This window comes from Trachurus japonicus, chromosome 7 (genome assembly GCF_045865225.1).
Source record: "Trachurus japonicus isolate A0001 chromosome 7, Traja_1.0".
Lineage (NCBI taxonomy): Eukaryota > Metazoa > Chordata > Actinopteri > Carangiformes > Carangidae > Trachurus > Trachurus japonicus.
The window spans coordinates 25,015,483-25,036,313 of NC_140913.1; the positions used below are offsets into that span (position 1 = coordinate 25,015,483).

The 20,831-nt window shown below is 41.6% G+C and overlaps 2 protein-coding genes across 10 annotated transcripts; both read left to right on the top strand.

The window, feature by feature from the left end:
• The first annotated feature begins 1,082 nt into the window (after positions 1–1,082).
• LOC146984841 (14-3-3 protein beta/alpha-1-like) lies at positions 1,083–5,725 on the top strand. Of its 3 annotated transcripts, none has more exons than XM_085782317.1 (6): positions 1,083–1,197; positions 2,364–2,660; positions 2,775–2,898; positions 3,384–3,547; positions 3,710–3,805; positions 3,909–5,725. In XM_085782317.1, exons 2-6 carry the CDS (start codon positions 2,367–2,369, stop codon positions 3,963–3,965), a joined length of 735 nt encoding a protein of 244 aa, XP_085638443.1. In that variant the 5' UTR covers positions 1,083–1,197; positions 2,364–2,366; the 3' UTR covers positions 3,966–5,725. The 3 variants fall into 3 exon arrangements, with proteins under 3 accessions (XP_085638443.1, XP_085638444.1, XP_085638445.1); XM_085782318.1 differs by having other exon boundaries at positions 1,083–1,193; positions 2,359–2,660; XM_085782319.1 differs by having other exon boundaries at positions 1,083–1,193.
• Positions 5,726–5,928: 203 nt separating this feature from the next.
• pabpc1l (poly(A) binding protein, cytoplasmic 1-like) lies at positions 5,929–19,250 on the top strand. Of its 7 annotated transcripts, none has more exons than XM_085782313.1 (17): positions 5,929–6,065; positions 6,944–7,148; positions 7,353–7,546; positions 8,128–8,243; positions 8,402–8,491; positions 8,839–8,978; positions 9,089–9,183; positions 12,477–12,614; positions 12,770–12,865; positions 13,117–13,377; positions 15,376–15,463; positions 15,546–15,665; positions 15,772–15,908; positions 17,425–17,533; positions 17,653–17,783; positions 18,637–18,712; positions 19,078–19,250. In XM_085782313.1, the coding sequence occupies exons 2-16, from the start codon at positions 6,956–6,958 to the stop codon at positions 18,697–18,699; spliced, it is 1,971 nt and encodes a 656-aa protein (XP_085638439.1). In that variant the 5' UTR covers positions 5,929–6,065; positions 6,944–6,955; the 3' UTR covers positions 18,700–18,712; positions 19,078–19,250. The 7 variants fall into 7 exon arrangements, with proteins under 7 accessions (XP_085638439.1, XP_085638437.1, XP_085638442.1 ...); XM_085782311.1 differs by having other exon boundaries at positions 15,742–15,908; positions 19,078–19,168; XM_085782316.1 differs by lacking the exon at positions 8,402–8,491 and having other exon boundaries at positions 19,078–19,248.
• The last annotated feature ends 1,581 nt before the right edge of the window (positions 19,251–20,831 follow it).

The following is a 20,831-nucleotide window of genomic DNA, read 5'->3' on the forward strand; positions in this document are numbered from 1 at the left end:
ATATGTGAAGTGTCCATTCTTCTCACCTGTAAACGGTCCTGGCTTTACAACAGACCATTGCAGATACTCAGAGGTTGGCGGATTAAAACCACTCAAACTGGAATTTCATAAAATTGTTGTGAAATGCTGAAATGTAAAGTCAGTGAATGACAAACAATGCTGCATGAGAAATTGTGAGATTTTTAAAAAAAATATTGTGAACAATTGAATTTTGTGTTTTTTAAACAACACAAGGGATTTGGCTCTAGAATGTAAGATGGGAAGGCTGCTTTGTTTTCTGACATTTCATAAACTAAATGATGAATCTGTTCTTAGAAAAACCAACCATCGGATTACTCAGCAATGAAAATAATTGGTTATATGCATGCCAAGAGAAATGAACCTTCAACTGGAGTATTAGCCCACTTTTTAATGAGCATCTGCTCATTGTGCAAAACAGTGAAGCTCTGCAAACTGTGCTGCTCAGCTTTACCTGTAGCCTTCTGATGTAGAATTGAAAGCACAGGCAACTTCTCTACTATCCATAACTGTTCATAGTTAATTTACATGGTTAAATTGTGCAGACAGGGCTACAAAAAGCGTAAATGCTAGAAGTTGTTTGTCAATGACTTGTAAACTTGTTATTTTAATGGTAGGTGATGAAGGAGGACAGAATCTAATACTGGACAGTATGCTATTATGATGGATTGGATTCAGATGTGTGCTAAACATTTAAAGTTGGTCTGTTTAGCACAAAAGTTCTCCTTTGTGTTTTCCCCAGGCAGTGTTTTAATGCTGATCTGCAGAGGGGGAATATAAAACTGAAAGAAAAATGATTTAAAAAAAAAAAAAAAAAGGCCTAACACCTTAGTGATGAAAATCAGGGTACAGCTGAATTAATAAGGGAAATAAAGTCCACAAAGTGAACTGAGCCTGTTGTGAAAGTAGTAGACTGGCCCTTTTACCACTCCTTTACATTTAGAAACAGCACATAATTACCGCGTTTTTGAAACACATTATTTTCCCGTTTGTATAAATTATGTTATTTAGCATTACGTAAGGCAGATGTGTGGTGAGAAAAGAGGAAACAGAACTGCCAGTGCAGCGGAAGTGGTACTGCCCTGAACGATACGCTGAGCGAGACCAGACCGAGGACGGAGGCTGAATCGTCCAGAGAAAGAAAAAAAAAGCAGGATTAAACAGTCGCCAATATTGTAAGTATAATAACCTCGCACGTATGAATAGCACTTTTATAACGCTGGGTTTTCATTCGTAGCCCAATGTTAGAATGGTCATGGTTTCATCGTGTCCGGTTGGATCCCGTTGAGAAGCCGTCATGCTAACGGAGCAAGCTAGCTGGGGTTTGTAAAAGGCGAGTAGTTAGCTCGCTGGCTAACGTTAGCCGCTAGCTGCTAACGTTAGCCAGCGAGCTAACCGACGGTCGGACTCGGTGACACTTTGTTCTGACGGGCTCGGTAGCCTGGGCGGGCCGCGGCGGCACAGCTGCTCAAAATGAATTAAACGCGACAGTAATGGACTCAAGTATCACATTTTTCCTCTCGGCTAGATCATTAAAAAATGTAAAATGTTGATTGCCAACACCCTTAAACCGCGGCTATTTTTAAATGAAAAGTCTTATCTTTTTTTGCTTTCGCTGGCCTTAGCTAACGTAGCGTTAACCGTTGGACGACGATGGTTAGCTAGCTCGCTCGCTAGCTAGCTGTTAGCCACTCCACATTGGTTTGCGTTATCATGAATACGACAGATTAGCTCAAGTAACGCAATCTAATCCAGTTAAGTGGACAACGTATATTGGGGATAAGAAAAACAAGTGTCGAAATGCATCATCCATTTAACAGGTTAACGTCAGTGATCGAGATGTATCACCCCCGCTAGCAACATCAGAAGGGAGGGCATTAAAACCTGACCCGGGAAGGCTTCGTCTGTCTGTTGCAGCAAATTGTTGGCTGAAACAGCGTTTAGCGAGCCAATATTCAATTTGATTACACATCAGTAGCCATTATCAGTAGATGGATTGGAAAGAGTTTTATCTGGATCAATTTTAGGCCAAGAAATATAAGAACAAGACAAGATTGAAGAAACCCAGCTAGCAGCTAAGCGTAGCAAGTGATGTGTATGGTTGACCCACTTGCCAAGGGGCCCAGTTCGCAATGCTTATCCTCGTTTTCCATAGTATCAGTCTCTTCCCTTGATCTTAAATTCTGGTGTGCCAAAGCAAAAATAAAATCAGTTCCTAAAGGTTCAGAGCACACTAATGTTTTACTAGACAATGTTAGGGTTATTTTCAAACAATTCTCTTCCTTGTTTCTTGATTTCCTGTGTACAACTACCTCTAAACCTGTGCTTTCTCTTCCCAAGTGTAGAAAATGGATAAGAACGACCTGGTACAGAAGGCCAAGCTTGCTGAGCAGGCTGAGCGCTATGATGACATGGCTGCAGCCATGAAGTCAGTGACGGAGCAAGGTGCGGAGCTGTCAAACGAAGAACGCAACCTTCTTTCTGTTGCCTACAAAAATGTGGTAGGAGCACGCCGCTCATCCTGGCGCGTCATCTCCAGCATTGAGCAGAAGACTGAGGGCAATGACAAAAAACAGCAGATGGCACGTGAATACAGGGAGAAGATTGAATCTGAGCTGCAGGAAATCTGCCATGATGTGCTCGTAAGAGTTTCCAGTGTCTTACATGCTAAAAAAACAATAATTCATACACAAACACAATGACAGTTCTTATGTTTGACTAACACTAAACTGAAAAATCTGTCTTACTGTTTTCAGGGCCTGCTGGACAACTTTCTCATTGCCAATGCATCCGCTGCTGAAAGCAAGGTGTTCTACCTGAAAATGAAAGGCGACTATTATAGATACCTGTCTGAGGTTGCATCTGGGGATACTAAGAAGGGTAAGAAAACACATGATATAGCTTCATTTTTTTAGCCCTCAACATAATGGTTATTTTCTTAAACAATGTAGCAAATAATTGTGTAATATCAGTTTTCTTGCTTCGAGTAACTCAGACAATTAAGTCAACCATACAGTTACAGCCAGCTCTGTGAACCATTTTCTGCCCCAGTCCACTCCAACTATCATACTATTAAATGAAAAGCTTCCTGCTCTAACATCAACTTAGCACCTGAGGAGCCAGATATTTTCCTTAGCACTGAGTAGAGACTAAATTGGAGCTAAAAGGAGAGTGAATATTGGACTTAAATTTGCCAGATGAACACACATGACTCTGAATCGAACTTACAGACAACTGTTTGCCATTTCAATTACAGGACAAAATCATATCTTGTTCTCTGCCCCCAAGTGGCCAAAAAAATCAATACAAAGATACTCTATCTTTTTTTTTTTTTTTTTAATAAAATCTTTTTCTTCTGCCCATAGATACAGTGGATAATTCCCAGCAGGCGTACCAGCAAGCTTTTGAGATTAGCAAGTCGGAGATGCAGCCAACACACCCTATTAGGCTTGGCCTGGCCCTCAACTTCTCAGTCTTCTACTATGAAATCCTCAACAACCCGGACAAGGCCTGCAGCCTGGCTAAGACGGTATGAAATGATGCCTCAAGGCGTAGTAGAAACATTTAACGGGTTAATGCATCTATAAAGATTTTGAAGATGATATTGGATTGAGCATTTATTTTGCAGTACATCTAAGAAATTTACAGGTTCGTACAAGTTTGAATGACAAGTTTAATGTTTGAATTTCAGGCATTTGATGAAGCCATCGCTGAACTTGACACTTTGAACGAGGATTCTTACAAAGACAGCACCCTGATCATGCAACTACTAAGGGACAACCTGACTGTGAGTTTTGACCTCTGCGCTGTTTGTTTTTTCTTCCCTGATTGATCCTGATGTTCTTTATCATTCACAGCCATTCCTAACTCTGTTCTGTGTCTGTTCCCAGCTGTGGACATCAGAAAACCAGGCAGATGAGGGAGAGACCGGAGACGGGGAAAACTAATGGAATTGCACTGTTAATCCACCTACACTCTTATCTTAAACACAGACAGCTTATATACATCCCCCTCCACTCCATCAGCCCCTCCCACTTCTGTATGACAAGCAGCCTGAATTGCTCCTGACCAACTAGTTTACCCCTCTCAGTTCACTGTGAGGTGACAGGGTAATTTTCAGTTGTTAGCAGATTCAGTCACTTTGTGGAAACATGTTGTATTGATTAGTGAGTCCATGTTGCTGTTGTTTTTTTGTCAGCTTTGTGTGTCTGTATGTAGTGAATGAGCGAGCGTGAGTGGATATGAAAGATTGTGTGTATGGTCTGGGGGGGGAGGGGGGTGTTGTGAATTCTAATCGTCCTTCCAAATTCCTTTGTCCCAGCTAGTTTGTTGTGCATTTCTCATCCCTTTTTTTTTTTTTTTTGTTACTTTTCTTATTTGTGATTCCTCATGATATTTACAGGTTTTATTGTATGGTAATTAAACTGGCAGTTGATTTCCACCAAACACTGTGATGGTAGGCGTTCCATTTGCTTCACAACCCCAAAACAGTTTTTGTGTTCGGATTTCCAGACACACGTACAATCCTGTATTCAACTAACTGCAATTCTGCTGTGGGCTCATACAGAAAGGAGGTAGGCTGTATTGTGACACTGACATCTTGGTGTAATGCTCCTTGATCATGTTCACAAATTCACAGTTAAAAAGTTTTAAGGGACCCCTTAAATTGTCATGTTAGATTTGTTCAGACATAAGACATTCCACATTATTAGGCTTTTGGAAAGGCAGTGCTCCTCTTTTTTTGGGGTTTTTGTTTCTTTTCTTTTTTTTTTTTTTTGAACTAAGTATGGATTGTAGTTTTACTCACTGTTCAGGTGCTGCTTGATCTCAGTACAATGAAAATTGTATGTGCGTAAATGTGGTTCCATGTATTTTGCAAGATTGACTATCATCTGTATGTAAAACCTAAAGTAACCTTTTATTGATGTTAATTGAAAATGTCTTACCACACTGTATCAACCCTGCTTGCAAAATATTCCTTTTAAAGCGGTTGTTTTCTCCAACAAAAAAATGTGCCTGGCTTTCTCTTGCAGCCTCTATTTTTGTTTAGGTGGCAGCATCTGCTTGTTTTTAGAAATCTCAAAGTAAACGAGTTAGGTGAGGCGAACTTACGACTGGTAAATGTCGACCTCATTTTTTTTGCCTAGGTGCATCACTCTGCTGTTAAAAGATAGCCAGTGTGAATGATCGTCTCAAAAAATCAGGTCTATGTTGAAGGTGCAATTTGGAAAGAAGCTCAGTGTCACAATACCATGTATCACCACTACATCCCACATATTGTAGTTGAAGACACCATTCCACATATAGCTGACAGTCTGTTTACTCTGACAATGCTCCAATGAATTGAAATAATTTCTGTTGAAAAAAAAAAAATCATGTCAGTTTATTATTATGCTTGATGAAAATGCAGTTAGTGAATGTGGAACGAAGCCTGTCTGTATATCAGGTATCTACTTGCTTTGTTTTTACTGACAAGTCTTATGGCTAAAATTTGCTTCTGTAACAGTCTATTACCCAGTGCACACACGTGGTTGTGAAAATTTAGATTTAGCTCTAAAAAGCAATGACGAAATGGAGATAAACAATGGTTGGTGTAATTCTAGCTTTGTGTTTATGTATCTTTAAAACCATTCTAGTTTCACTATACATGTAAGAAATAGGAAAGTGTCAAAGACCATTCAGTGAAATAAAGTTTCGTTTAAGATAACAGGCAAAATACGTCTTCATTTTTGTTCACACGGAGTATATTAGTGTTGGCAAGACATTTTTCAATTCATAAATACTGAATAAAATCACTTGTCAACGTCCAGAGAACGAAATAACTTAACTACCCCCCCCCTGTCATGCAAGAACTAGTTCTCGTCGCGGAGTGTTACGCAAATTAATGTGTCCTCTCGCGGCCTAATTGAGATCACGATGAGGCGGAGGAGGAGTGCAGGTGTTCCACGGCCCTGATTACCCGAAATCAACCGCCCGTTTGGAAAAGTGAACCTGTAGCATCGAGAGTCAAACATCAAAAGTCGACGCCTCGTTTAGCAGAAAAACCTGTAAGTTACGTTTATTTAAGTTAATTAGACGCTGATCTGTTTTTCTGGCCGAAGTTTAGGTGTCTAAATCTGTGGTTAATATCTGGTAATTGTGATATTTCAGTGTTCAAAGAAAGTAGTTTTAACTTAAGCCAATTTAAGCTAGCGGCTCCTCGCTGTTTTCATCAACAAGACAAATTATAACATTTTTGGACATCAAGCTAACTCATCTTAACATGATGCTTAGTAAAGGTATGTTATAATTAACTTGACGCTGAAATAAATACAGCATGTACAGATTTATAGCTATATATTTTCTAATGTGAACATTTATATCAGCTACTAAGTTATGTGTTTGGAAGAGAGGAGAAAACACTCAACTTTAGAAAAGTTAACATTTAGCTTAGTGTCCAGAAACTTACTGAGGTCTACTTGTGTGTATGTTTTATATATATATATATAAAAAAAAAACTATACAAACTCACCTGCCCTACATCGAGATAAAACTAATGTAGTTCAATCATGTAACATCCTTTCAGCAAATCCTCCCCCCATTAAGGTTGTAGTTACTGATACGTCTTTGATTAGTTTTCTCCACAAAGGTGCTGATCCAACTGATCACTCTGGAGGATGTAGTTAGTTGTGGTGCCTGTGAACTGTGCTGCATTATACAGAGATGTTTTTTATTATGTAACCTACTCTCATCACTATGACCTGATTTTGGAGGATGTTGCCTGTGATGTAAATGTGTGGACAAATTATGATAACGCCACATATTCTCATGTTCCAGCTTCTCCACCCGTGGCGTGAATATTTGTTGTTGTCCAGGTAGTCAAATAAACACTTCGTGATACAAATCGAAAAACTCATAACCGTGTTTGTCTTATTTCTGCAACTAGCTGTGATCCAAGATGAACAGCAGTGCACCATCATATCCCCTCGCCTCCTTGTACGTAGGGGACCTGCACCCCGATGTTACAGAGGCAATGCTCTATCAGAAATTTTCTCCTGCTGGACCCATCATGTCAATTCGCGTGTGCAGGGACATCATCACCCGCAGATCTCTGGGATATGCCTACATAAACTTCCAGCAACCAGCTGATGGTAAAGTACCAACTTTGGGCCGAATCCGTGAACCAAACTGCTAGTTTAGTGTAAATTTGTGATTTCATTTGAAGCTAGCTCTGGAGAAGCGGTACTTTTGTAACAAACATCAAGATGGCATAGTATGTATGGTAAAAAGATTTTCTTTTTTCTAATAAAGCAGGGCTGTCGCAGGTAAAATATCTTTGTCAAACATTGTTTCAGCGGAGTGTGCCCTGGATACAATGAACTACGATGTTATCAAAGGACGGCCAATCCGAATAATGTGGTCTCAGCGTGACCCAGGACTCAGGAAGTCTGGTGTGGGTAACATCTTTATCAAGAACATGGATGACTCTATTGACAACAAAGCACTGTATGATACCTTCTCAGCCTTCGGCAATATTCTGTCCTGCAAGGTGAGTAGTCAAGTTTGTCTTTATGATTGTTTCAGGGTCGCTGCAACTCTGTAGTCTTAAGCAGCTGATTGTTTTCTCAGTGTGCATTAAATCATTGGTGCAGTTTTGTTAACGTTGCACAGTATTAGATGATAACACATATGGCTCTGTTCTGTGTGATATTGTGAGGATGAAATTTATGTATCAGGGTGGAGCAGGGCAATATAGTTTGAATCGCTGTTATATTATGCAACATAAATATTAAAAATGTCTGTTACAAATTCCATGTTTAATTATAATAAGCTTGAAATCTTTGATTGTGAAACGGTATAACAATGATCGTATCATTGCATTATTTCACTGATCAAAAAGTGATAACAGCAGAATTGTTAGTGGATTTTTATGCAGATACGTAAATCCACTCTGTGTTTTTATCATGAACCTTTTACTTAATTCTGACTTGAGGTGTTTTTATACAGTCCTACACTTTTCTATAATGTTCACTAGAATTATTTTCTTTAACTATTTTATTTTACTTGTAAAGCACTTTGTAACACCGTTAAGAAAAGTGCTTTTATAGAACAGGTTTATTATTATTCTAGGTTGTTTGTGATGAAAAAGGATCCAGAGGCTACGGCTTTGTTCACTTTGAGACTCAGGAGGCAGCGAACCGGGCCATTGATACCATGAATGGGATGCTGCTGAATGACAGGAAAGTGTGAGTGAACAAAAAAACACAGACTGTTTGTCAAATGTGATCTTATAAAAGTATGTTGAGGCAAAGAGAAGCACAGAATATAACTATATATTTGAAGTATATGAACTGTTAATGAATGCTGATGACTGTCAGACTTTTTCCGTGTGTGTTTTGCGCAGTCAAAAGACAGGTAGACAGCAGAAGGACTCTGGCATTGACATCCCAAAGGCCAATATCCTCGGGGAAAAAAGTCAGTTGTACCTGCGTAGGTCAGTGAATTGGTAGGATGTAGGTGTGTTGTCCTGTGTGTGTGTGTGTGTGTGTGTGTGTGTGTTTTGTCATTTTAGGACTTAACGGGCAATTTTGTATAAAGCAAGATCATCAAAGATGCTGTGTAATGTTATTTTCTCCACTTGACATCACTAATGACGGACGTTGTCCTTCAATGTAATGTAATGTAATGCCTGTGTCTCTATCTCAATTGTGTTGTTTCCTGGCCGCTGTGTTCTGGAGCCACCAACAGATTTTCATACATTTAAGCTTTCTGATAACTGTCTTTATAAGTTGTATTCCTTCATTGTTGCTCTGTTGTTAGTGGGCTTGATTCTCCTTGCAGATTTGTTGGCCACTTCAAGTCTCGCAAGGAAAGGGAGGTGGAGTTTGGTACTAAGGCTATGAAGTTCACCAACGTCTACATCAAAAACTTTGGTGAAGACTACGGTGACGAAAAGCTGAAGGAGGTCTTCTCTGCATTTGGTAAGGAATCACAACATGTGCTGTCTCCTGTTGATAAATTACTACAGTTGGTGGAAAGTCGAAGATCTACATTTGTGTCGCTGTGTTCATACTCTGATTTGTTCTCTCAGGGAGGACTCTCAGTGTGCGGGTGATGAGGGACGATAGGGGGCATTCACGAGGATTTGGCTTTGTGAACTATGTTAACCACGAGGATGCTCAGAAGGTATTGTTTTCCCAAGTTCATTTTACTCTGTTCACCTGCCAACCATAGCAGCCCTTTATATTGACATTTAGGCTAAACACGACTTCCTATTTGACAGCTAAGCTAGCTTTATTTTATTGTATTGGTGAAGACCAATGGCTATGGATATACACGAATTCGGAGAGCGATTTGTGTATGCCGCCATCTTGCGGCGGCGCCATTGCTGCGGTGACATGTGTAAGTCACATAGACTGTATAGTAAACTGATTCTCTATGACAGATGTTGTGATGTTTAGTGCCCCCCAGTAACTGATTAAGGTATCTTACATGAATACCAATATTAATTTAGGAATTAATCATTTGTTTGAGCGATTAGCAGGAAAGATTAGAGTAACAGGGAGATAAGAGACTGTATCATATAACATAGGCTACCGGTACGTTATGCGTGCTGACGTTAGCAAGCCAGCAGCGGGATATTTAATCATGTGGACAGCTTACATGAATAAAAACAACAACAACTTTTGCTTTGTTTTAGATATTCAAGAATGTTTTATTGATCAGCTGGCCTCCGGTGATCAGAAAAAACGTCAATTACAGGTCTCTGATTTACGGTCAAAATGACCTGAGCTCCGGATGGGTCGGACATGTTTTACACCGGCTTTTAGACGACCATGATCACATCATATTGAAGGGATCAGTGAGACATTCACAGACCGTCCACTTTTACCACGATGTGAAGGTAACGGTGAGAAGGGAGAGTAGCCAGGTACAGGTCAGCTGTGACTGCGTCGCTGGCGGCGGCTGCTGCTGCTGCTGCTGACACGCTGTACGTAACGTTACGGTCTAAACACGGACACTCCTCCTGAAGTAAGGGGCTGTGTTTTGCTGATATTAGGGCAGTCGAGGACGACACATGTCCTCCCAGCCTTCATAGACATATTTACAGAAGAGAAAAGGTCCACTTCTTGGCGCTTCCATTCAAATGCTCGCTTCGCGCACAGAACCCATCGCTGCCTGACTGGGAGCTGTCACCGCAGCAATGGCGGCTGCTCGACTAACGGTTATTTCGCCGAATTCGTGTATACAGTGCGTCCAAACAGCGTCCGGGGCAACTGCTTGCACCTGTTTCACCAGACCGCTGTAGCGGCCTGGCATTGCCCTAGCACCATCAATGCATATTCCACAGCAGCGGCTCCATCAATGCGACTCTCATGCATGAAATCATTCAAAGACTTGAATATTTCTTATGCTGTCGTGGTAGCAGGGAGAGGATGGCAAAACAAAAACTCCTCATGGCTATTGTGCTCTTTAATATAACGCACATACACCATTAACTGAGCACAGCTAGCGACGTCAGTAGGCTCTCACGAACAGCGTCCAGCACCTGTTCCTTCACGTGATAAGCCATGTCTGTAATGCAACGCTGGATAGTGTTGTCTGATCGAGATGACATTTAGCTTGGCGGCAGCAGCTTCTCCCATCATCACACAGCACATGTCTTTTGCAGCAGGTAATATTAATGTCTCACTGATGTTGTGGGGTTTACCTGCCTTTGCTATGCGTAACGCAATACGATATGACGCCTCGGTTGCCTTTTCATTTACAGTAGTTAAATGTCTGGATCGTTTTTTTTTGTTTTTTTTTGTGACTGCAGTTCATTCAGCTTCCTCTCAAAAAACTCTCGAGGCTTGGTCACCAACTGTGGGTGCTTGGTGTCAATATGACGCGGTCTCATACTGTCGTTAGATAGCACCTCTGTACAACACACTGTGGCAGTGGGTCATCTTCCGAACCAGTCCATGAAAATCCTAACTTTAAATAAGCATCGTCATACTTTCTTCTTTTTTTTTTGGTTGCCCCAAACTCGGTCTTCTCACTTATGGTAGATTTATGAACTAAAAATGTATCCATTTTGTTCCTGGCATGTTAGCTAACAATGTTTTCTTTTTCTTTTTTTTTCTCTTTTTCTTTTGTTGGTTGACGGTGTTTACAGTTATTTTTTGCCCCACAGTTTGAAAACCGCTGAAATAGCGTATGAACTCAATGTAAACTTTTCTTCTTTCTTTCTTTTTAATGGATTTCTTATAGCAGATTTGAACTTGAACTTGAAAGGTTTATTCACATACACACAGACACATACAACACATATTTTGTGTGAATCAGGTCTCCCATTGAAGCTACCAAAAGCTTATTGCGGGAGCCTGGATACATATAACACAAAACAATACAGCATATACAAGACTACAATACACATGAAACATTAACAGTATGAATACACACACAAACACACACACACACAACAGACATTAGACAACGTGGACCCCAAGCGTACCAACAGAAGCTTTTCATAACATGTAGATAAAAAAGCAGATGATAATTAAATTTACATTCAATTTACTATGGTTCAGATGTTCAATGGTTGCAGCTTATATATATAAACTAAGTAATTTAATTTTTAGCTTTTTCTTGAAAATGGAGATGGACGTCTCCACCTTCAAGCTCTCATCTAGCTTGTTCCAGATCTGCGGCCCTCTGCATGCAAAAGACAGTCTCGTTCCTTTTAATCTTCTTTTTTTCCCAGTAATCAGGTGTTTTTTCCTGGTATCATACGCATGCCGAGGACCGCAGACTGGAACAAGCTCACACAGATAGCTGCGCAGACAGCAGCAGCAGCAGCAGCAGCAAGCCGTTTGTCATCCATGTTTGTTTACACTACAGTCTTCAGGGGTGGAATCACTTCCGCAGTTAGCAGACCTGTGGTTAGCTGCAGTATGATGTTGGCAGGAGGGTGATAAAGCGAGTCGCAAGTTAATTCAACTAACCACATCTGTGGAAATCACTACACTCTACACTCTTAAACTGTCACTCCTGCAAGAGTTTTTTTGCAAGAGTGCGTTCAGGTGGCTTCAGTTGGTTTGACAAATTGTGTGGTCTGTGATCCCTCAGTTGTCATAAGTGTTTGGTCTAACATCAAACTTGAGAGGTAAAAGCAGGATTTAGTAAACAATAACAACAAATGGAGAGGCAGCAGAAAGTGTGAGTGCAATGAGTCTGCCCCAGCTTGTGAGAATAATAAAAAAAAAAAAAACATGCCGAGACTGGTATACAGAGATATTTTGTTTATTTGATGCTAGATAATCCACATGTGAGCCAGAAAACCTGAAGCAACGAGAGGCTGTGTAGAGCTGGATTAGATGATTTCAGTCTGTCTGTTTTCAGTGGGATGCTTTAATAATTACACGAACCAGGAGTGATTTTATTCAGTGTTTCACTTGATGCAGTTTGAAGTCTTCCTCGTCCACATGTTTTCCTAGGCAGTTGATGAAATGAATGGGAAGGAGATCAATGGGAAAATCATCTACGTAGGCCGGGCTCAGAAGCGTCTGGAACGCCAGGGTGAACTCAAGCGCAAGTTTGATCAGATCAAACAAGACCGCATCCAGCGCTACCAGGTACTGCTGCTCTGTGTGTTTATGGGCATAATCTTTTGAAGACTTCCACTACCTTACTGTCAGTGTTCATAGTCCTACATTTACCTGTTTTACCATTTACATCCACCATTTTCTTAAAAAAGGACAAGCTTATCATTTGTCACTTTCTGTTTCAGGGGGTGAATCTCTACGTGAAGAACTTGGATGACAGCATAGACGACGAAAGGCTGAGGAAGGAGTTTGCCCCTTATGGCACCATCACCAGTGCCAAGGTATTATTATAATAACTGTGTGTTTTTGAGGAGATACATGTATCATCAATCAGAAGCCTGCCCAATGAAATGTGAAGTAATAAGGCAAACAAAAAATCCTTCAGTTGCTAAATAATGACAAATGACAAAACCAAAACAATCTGGTGAAACCATAAATTTAATTTGTCTCAGTCAGGACACACAACACAGTTTAACATTTGTCATTGTTCTGAAATGTTTGAGATTTCTGAATTCAGCTTTGTTTCCTGTAGGTGATGACAGACGGCTCTCAAAGCAAGGGCTTTGGATTCGTCTGTTTCTCTTCACCCGAGGAAGCGACGAAGGCGGTAACAGAAATGAACGGCAGAATTATTGCAACCAAGCCGCTGTACGTGGCTCTGGCTCAGCGGAGGGAGGAGCGCAAAGCAATCCTCACCAACAAGTACATGCAGAGACTCGCTACTCTGAGGACCATGACGAGTCCCATCATTGACTCGTACCAGCAGGCCGAATACTACATGACTGTCCCACAGGTACGGCTGTTTGAACAGTGACTCGGGACAGGACAGAGTGCACTTGGAATGAGCGGTTGATGGTTCTGTTATTTCTAATCACCTAAAACCCCAATGTATTGATCCGCCCTACTCTAATATTGCCTGGAAAGAATGAACAATTACAGTGGCAAGAAAAATGATGTGAACCTTTGGAATTTCTTAGTTTTCTGCATTAATTGGTCATTTAATGTGATCCGATCTAAGTATAAACAAAATCAATGTGCTTAAAGCAGAAGTAAGCGATCCAGTCGTTTTGGCTAATGCTGCGTTCCAGGCAGGCTTTTGAAACCGTAAATTACAGCTTCAAGTCACAACTTACGACTTTGTAGCGTTTCAGTAAACCCACTCGTGTTTTTCCGACCTGTTTTACCGGTGAAAGTCACTATAACGGCCACTCGTAACTTCCGACCCATGAACTCGTACCAGATCGAACTGGTACGACTTCACAGGTCGGAAAAACACGAGTTACGGGCTGCCTTAAACGCACCATAACAGTCCTCGTCCCTACGTCACCACATTCACGCGCATCCCTTGGCTGCACACACAGCCCTGCATGCTGTTCTCTCTCCTCATTGGATAAAAACTGTAGGATACGAGAAAAGTTTTCTCCTGGGCTCAGAGCAGAGCAGAGTGACTGACAGACCCGTGTTTCGGTCCAAACACTCTATGTAAGTGATTGCTGTCGGAAGATAGAACTATTTAAGACTTATATTAACACAAAAATATTGCTTACTTCTGCTTTAATCTCATACAACACTTAACCTAATACACACAAACAATAACTAATATTTCATGTCTTTATTGAACATGTCCATAAAACAATCACAGTGCTGGTGGAAAAAGTAAGTGAACCCTTAAGATTTAGTGGTCGAACCTCCTTTGGCAGCAATGAAGACCAAACGTTTCCTGTACACTGAACATCCAGGATGAACTGCTTCAGTTCAGCTTTGTTCATAGGATGTCTGATGTGAACGGCTCTCTTGAGGCTTATTCCACAGCATCTGTATTGGATTCAGGTCTGAAAGGTGGATTTTCTTTCTTTTTTTGAAGCCATTCGTTCTACGTTTACTTCAATATTTAGGGTTATTGTCCTGCTGTGTCACCCAACTTCTACTGAGCTTTAGCTGGTGGACAGCCACCCTTATATTATCCTATAGGAAGCCTTGATAAACTCTGGAAGTCATTTTGCCCTCGACGATGGCAAACTGTTTAGGCCATGAGGCAGCAAAGCAGACCCAAACCATGATGCTCCTCCCTCCACTGCACTTCACCGTTGTGATGATGTTAACATGCTGGTATGCAGTGCCATGTTTATGCCATGCGTACAAAAAAAAAGAGAGAGAAAAATTAAATCCTAGTTTCATCACTCCACAAACATTTTCCCAGTAGCGTTGTGGAGTGTCAAGGTGCTCTTTGGCAAACTTCAGGCCTGCAATGGAAAGCAAAGCAATTAATGCAGAAAACTAGGAGATTCCAAAGGGTTCACATACCTTTTCTTGCCACTGTATGTCAGGTAATAATGCTCCAGTTGAATAGAGTGTTGAATAATTAAAGAATAAAATCTACAAACTGAAAGTAACTTTAGAATTTAGCTCAGAAAAATCAGCGAGTCACCTGTGGATGGTTGGTTTTTCCCCTTGGCTGTAGATGTGATGTTAATTTGGGACACTGATTGATTGACACATGCAGTATAGGAACTGTAAACACTGCTGTTGCTCTTTCCTTTATGTCCGTCGAGTCTCTTTTCCCACAAACAATTTTGTCACTCAAGTTGAAACATTTCCAGCTCAACTAAATGCATGTTAATGTCAATTATCTCCCGTCCCAGGGCAAATTTTCACCATCCCACTTTCTTTGCAGTCGTGTCTTCGTTTAAATTTGCATCACGTTCTGTACAAACACATAAATATTCATAATGATTTAGAGGTTGACTTGCAGCTCGATGCCATGCATTTTAAGCAGATACTTCTCTTGTAGCCTCCCGCCCGCTCCTTCTACAACCACAATGCTGTCGGCAACGTGAGGCCTCCATTTCGCTGGACAGGACAACCGCCGAGACCACAGGGTGAATGGACAGTTTGTGTTGCTTTCCATTTATATGTCTATAGTCTTTATATACTGCATAAACAATGTCGCCATACTTTTAGGCCCCTACTCAACCCAGATTTTTGGTAATTCTGTTCCCCGACGTGGATCGGCAGCCATCGCCACGGTCAGACAGGCCTCCACCCAGGCTCCACATATCATCAGCTCTTCACACAAGACAAGTGAGTATCTGAGTTAAATCATCATGACAAGCTCCGCCCCCCCTCCCCTCCCCCCTGTCATTAATGTGGCTCTTAGTTTGTGACATGTGTAATGACTTTTTTCTAGATAACATTGCGACCCAGACTGTCGGAGGACGTACAGACCTGCCGGCTGTGCCCAGAGGCGGCCAGTACAAGTACTCGCCTGCTGTGAGGAACCCTCAGCACGTCATCACTGTGCCTGCACCCATGACCAGACTACAGGTACTCAACACTGTACTGTACTCTCCTCTGACTCTACCACACGGCCAGGACAATACAACAGTTAACTGAAACATAAACCCAGATTCAGTGCAGAAAACTTAACGCAGAAGTAAGCGATCCAGTCGTTTTGGCTAATGCTGCGTTCCAGGCAGGCTTTTGAAACCGTAAATTACAGCTTCAAGTCACAACTTACGACTTTGTAGCGTTCCAGGCAACCCACTCGTGTTTTTCCGACCTGTTTTACCTGTGAAAGTCACTATAACGGCCACTCGTAACTTCTGACCCGTGAACTCGTACCAGATCGAACTGGTACGACTTCACAGGTCGGAAAAACACGAGTTACGGGTTGCCTTGAACGCACCATAACGTCTTGTCAGCCGATGGAGTTAGCAGCCCCCGCCCTCGTCATGGATCTATTGGTCCTCGTCCCTACGTCACCACATTCAGGCGCATCCCTTGGCTGCACACACAGCCCTGCATGCCGTTCTCTCTCCTCATTGGATAAAACTTGTAGGATACGAGAAAAGTTTTCTCCTCGGCTCAGAACAGAGCAGAGTGACTGACAGACCCGTGTTTCAGTCCAAACACTCTATGTAAGTGATTGCTGTCGGAAGATAGAACTATTTAAGACTTTATATTAACACAAAAATATCGCTTACTTCTGCTTTAAAGGGATAGTTCAACATTTTGGCAAGTTGGCCCATTGCCATAATCCCTATAGTTACGTTTTAATTGTCGGTGCAAGCTATTTTTAGAACGGCGGAGCAGAGCCGCGAGCTGCTCAGAGCTACGCTACGGAGGCTAATGGGATTTCTTGGTTTCCCTCATAAAAACGCATCAAATACACAATCCAACGACTCCAAAACGCTCGTTACGAGACAGAGTTGTTTTCGAGGCAAATTCATGCAAAACAGCTGATGTGCATTCCTGTCGGGGCAGTTCTTCGGCAAGCAGTCTCTGCATTTACCTAGAAAACAACTCCGTCTCGTAATGTTCTGTTATTATCTCATAGCGTGGTGAATGTGCAGGTCACAACTTGTCCATGAGAGCGTTTTGGAGTTGTTGGATTGTGTAATTGATGAGTTTGATGAGGGAAACCAAGAAATCCCATTTGCCTGCGTAGCGTAGCTACTTTCTTTCTCTCTCTTCTCTTGGATTTGTTTGCCTTTGTTACTGGTGTATTGTATATCATGTATTTTGTATGGATGTTTTACATGTACATGGCAGCTGCCATAACTCCCTTGCCCAAGACAAATTTCCCCTGGTGGGACAAATAAAGTTGATTTGATTTGATTTGATTGAGCTCTGAGCAGCTGGCGGCTCTGCTCCACCGTTCTAAAAATAGCTTGCATCGACAAATAAAGGTAACGAACCTACTGCTATGACTATAGGGATTATGGCAATGGGCCAATTAGCAAAAATGTTGAACTATCCCTTTAAGCTGGTAGCTTGTGGTAAAAAAGTGTCTGACTGGTGATTATTGTATTTACATTGTTTGTGGCCTTGACGTCCTCAGGTTGTTCCTGCCCAGGTGATGGAGACACCGGTGCACATTCAAGGCCCAGAGCCGCTCACTGCCTCCATGCTGGCTGCAGCTCCACACATGGATCAGAAAAGGCTTCTTGGTTTGGCATCTTTCCATTCTGCCTTTTTTTATTCTTCTTCTTCTAATGTGGATTGATGCAGCTTAATTGATTTGATCATTGATCAGGGTGTTGACCTCTGTCTCTGCTGTGACACGCAGGTGAGCGACTGTACCCATTGATCCACGTCCATCATCCAAACCTGGCTGGAAAAATCACTGGGATGCTGCTGGAGATCGACAACTCGGAGCTGCTGCACATGCTGGAGTCGCCCGAGTCTCTACAGTCCAAAGTACACGATCATTTCTGTTGGCTGGTTAATGTCGCACTCACCACAGATAAGAGCAGTCATTGCTTCTTCATACCTGTATCATTGTGTGGTTAAAAACATTGATATGTACAGGTCCTGCCTGCTGTGTAACTTTATGAAATGAGTTGAGGGTTGACCAATTTCTAGAGCAGATTTTTATAGATATCTTTTTACTCACCCACCAGTATATTCACCATTAACCCAAATTATAACCTAAACCTAAATTAAAACTTGAAAACAGTGAACAACATAGAACAAGAAGTCACATGTAAGAAATAATAATGATGAAAATAAAATGTAATGAAGTTAAATAAAATAAAGTAACACAAAAGTATTAGTAGTAGTTATAATGATAGAAATAATAGAAAAAGTAAAAGAAATACAGTAAGAGGATGTATACATACCTTCACATACCCATACACATACATATGCTGGTATTCAACAATTTGCAATAGTCACTGCCTAACCCTGAAAATTGTAGTTTGACAAGTCTCAACAAAAATGTACAAGTTAAAAAAAAAATGTAGATGATACTGCAGGGGATAATAATTATAGATGATCAATTATCGATGTAATTCTAAGGGAAAGGCAGGAATAGACTGCTTGTTTTTCCAAGTAGTAGTAGTAGTAGCAGCAAATTTTGTAACCTGTAGCATAATCATTTTATAGAACGGCTGCTGTGTCTTGGTCTTGTTTTTTTACACTTTGGTTGTAAGATGTTGAAGGTGAGCAGGTGGGCTGTAGCTGTAGCTGTGTCTTTCTTTGTGCTCAGCTGCACAGTGATGTGAATAATGAAAACTGGTGTTAGAGTGTCATCACTTGTGTCTGTGTGCAGGTGGACGAGGCGATTGCCGTCTTGCAGGCCCATCAGGCCAAGGGATGCTCTCCGAAGAAGTGAAGAGCCCTTTCAGGTCAGCAGCAACATGTCCTCCTGTGTTCAGAGACTTTCCTGCACTTCCATCAATCATTGCAGCGGTTTACGACACACACAGCACTCAGGGTTTAGAGTTACTGTCATGTTAACAGTATGTACAAGTATGTATGCATGTATGTTGTATGATTAGAGTTGTTGATCATTTTGATTGATTAGGTGCTAGTTGTTGTGGGGAAAAAAACCCTCAGCAGAGCTCTTCAGTCAGTGGTGGTTTCACAAAATGTCTGCATCAAATACTAACGGTTGTTTTTTTTTTACTCTGTTTAGTCAGTTCAATTTCACTTGCACAGCTGTGCTTCAGAGTTTCATACTTTAAATGTTAACGATTGCATTTCTTTCCAGATGTGAACAACTTTCTACAGGAGGAAAAATGTTTACAGTAAAAAAGAAAAAAATGTGGGAATAAAAGAGAAAAATGTTCTATGTGGATTAAACTGAAAAGAGATTTGTGAAGTTAAAGATATTTTGTTGTTGCTATATCTTTTGTTAGAAGATAAAGTTTACAGTATATGCATTAAACCTGTCTCGCGTCATTTGTTTAACATAAAGTGCCATCTACTCGAGGTCTCGGGAAAGCTGCTGCTGTGTCGCCCTTTAGTGGAGGCGGATGAACTACGTAGATGTAAATATGCTGAACAACCAGTGAGTGTTTATCCTTCAAGGCTTTTCTCCTCAACTGAAAAATAAGTGCAAAGAGCTCTGCACAGTCCCTGCAGCAAACAACCAAAGTTCAAGTTTTGACCAATAACATAAAGAGGAACTATGCAAGATGTTACCTTAAAGCAGATATCAGTGGAATGTTTTTGTTAATATAAGTCCTAAATAGTCCTATTTTCCGTCAGCAATCACTTACATGAAGTATTTCAGCCTAAACACGAGTCTCTCCGTCACTCTGCTCTGCTGTAACCCGAGGAGAAAATTTTCCTTGTGGGATACAAGTGTTATCCAATGAGGGGAGAGAACGGCATGAAGGGCTGTGTGTGCAGCCAAGGGATGCGCGTGAATGTGGTGACGTAGCACGAGGACCAATTGATGCCTGACAAGGGCGGGGGCTGCTAACTCATGGTGCGTTCAAGGAAACTCGTACTTTGTGTTTTTCCTTCCTGTGAAGTCATACCAGTTCGATCTGGTACGAGTTCACGGGTCGGAAGTTACGAGTGGCCGTTATAGGGAACTTTCACAGACAACAGGACGGTAAAAACACGAGCTACGGGTTACCTGGAACGCTACCAAGTCGTAGTTGTGACTTGAAGCTGTAACTTACGGTTTCAAAAGCCTGCCTTGAACACAGCATTAGCCGAAACGGCCGTGCCGCTGTTATCTGCTTTAACTATACTACATTTTTGCTTTAATTTAACAGCTTTGGAGTAGTTGTGATAGTTAAATAAATGACTTGTAACTTATTACAAGGAGAATGGAGGCTCTCTACCCTCCACCTAGCGCCTCTTGGCTGAAGACCAGCCTTAGTGCCACCGACCCGGTGTCCCAGCGCCCGTCTCGGCGGCACCACAACACACACACCCCCGTAACGCCTGGTTTATGACAGAAAAGACTACACATATCATATATGATGAACATTATCCACTGCTCCATGGATTGCTTTCTCGCTGGCTTCCATTTTTAACAGTTGCTGAAAGGCGCTGGTACCAACTCTTTATAGAAAACCTGTTGGCCACAAAATTTGTATTAAAGCAGTACTTAAAGCAGAAGTAAGCGATCCGGTCGTTTTGGCTAATGCTGCGTTCCAGGCAGGCTTTTGAAACCGTAAATTACAGCTTCAAGTCACAACTTACGACTTTGTAGCGTTCCAGGCAACCCACTCGTGTTTTTCCGACCTGTTTTACCGGTGAAAGTCACTATAACGGCCACTCGTAACTTCTGACCCGTGAACTCGTACCAGATCGAACTGGTACAACTTCACAGGTCGGAAAAACACGAGTTACGGGTTGCCTTGAACGCACCATAACAGTCCTCGTCCCTACGTCACCACATTCACGGCGTCCCTTGGCTGCACACACAGCCCTGCATGCCGTTCTCTCTCCTCATTGGATAAAAACTGTAGGATACGAGAAAAGTTTTCTCCTCGACTCAGAGCA

Bases quoted from the DNA above. Each gene is read 5' to 3' on its own strand.
- LOC146984841 (XM_085782317.1), top strand. From the start codon at position 2,367: ATGGATAAGAACGACCTGGTACAGAAGGCCAAGCTTGCTGAGCAGGCT. The intron at 2,661-2,774 runs GTAAGAGTTTCC...TACTGTTTTCAG, and splicing joins AAATCTGCCATGATGTGCTC to GGCCTGCTGGACAACTTTCT. The intron at 2,899-3,383 runs GTAAGAAAACAC...TTCTGCCCATAG, and splicing joins ATCTGGGGATACTAAGAAGG to ATACAGTGGATAATTCCCAG.
- pabpc1l (XM_085782311.1), top strand. From the start codon at position 6,956: ATGAACAGCAGTGCACCATCATATCCCCTCGCCTCCTTGTACGTAGGG. The intron at 7,547-8,127 runs GTGAGTAGTCAA...TTATTATTCTAG, and splicing joins GCAATATTCTGTCCTGCAAG to GTTGTTTGTGATGAAAAAGG. The intron at 15,666-15,741 runs GTGAGTATCTGA...TGTGGCTCTTAG, and splicing joins CAGCTCTTCACACAAGACAA to TTTGTGACATGTGTAATGAC.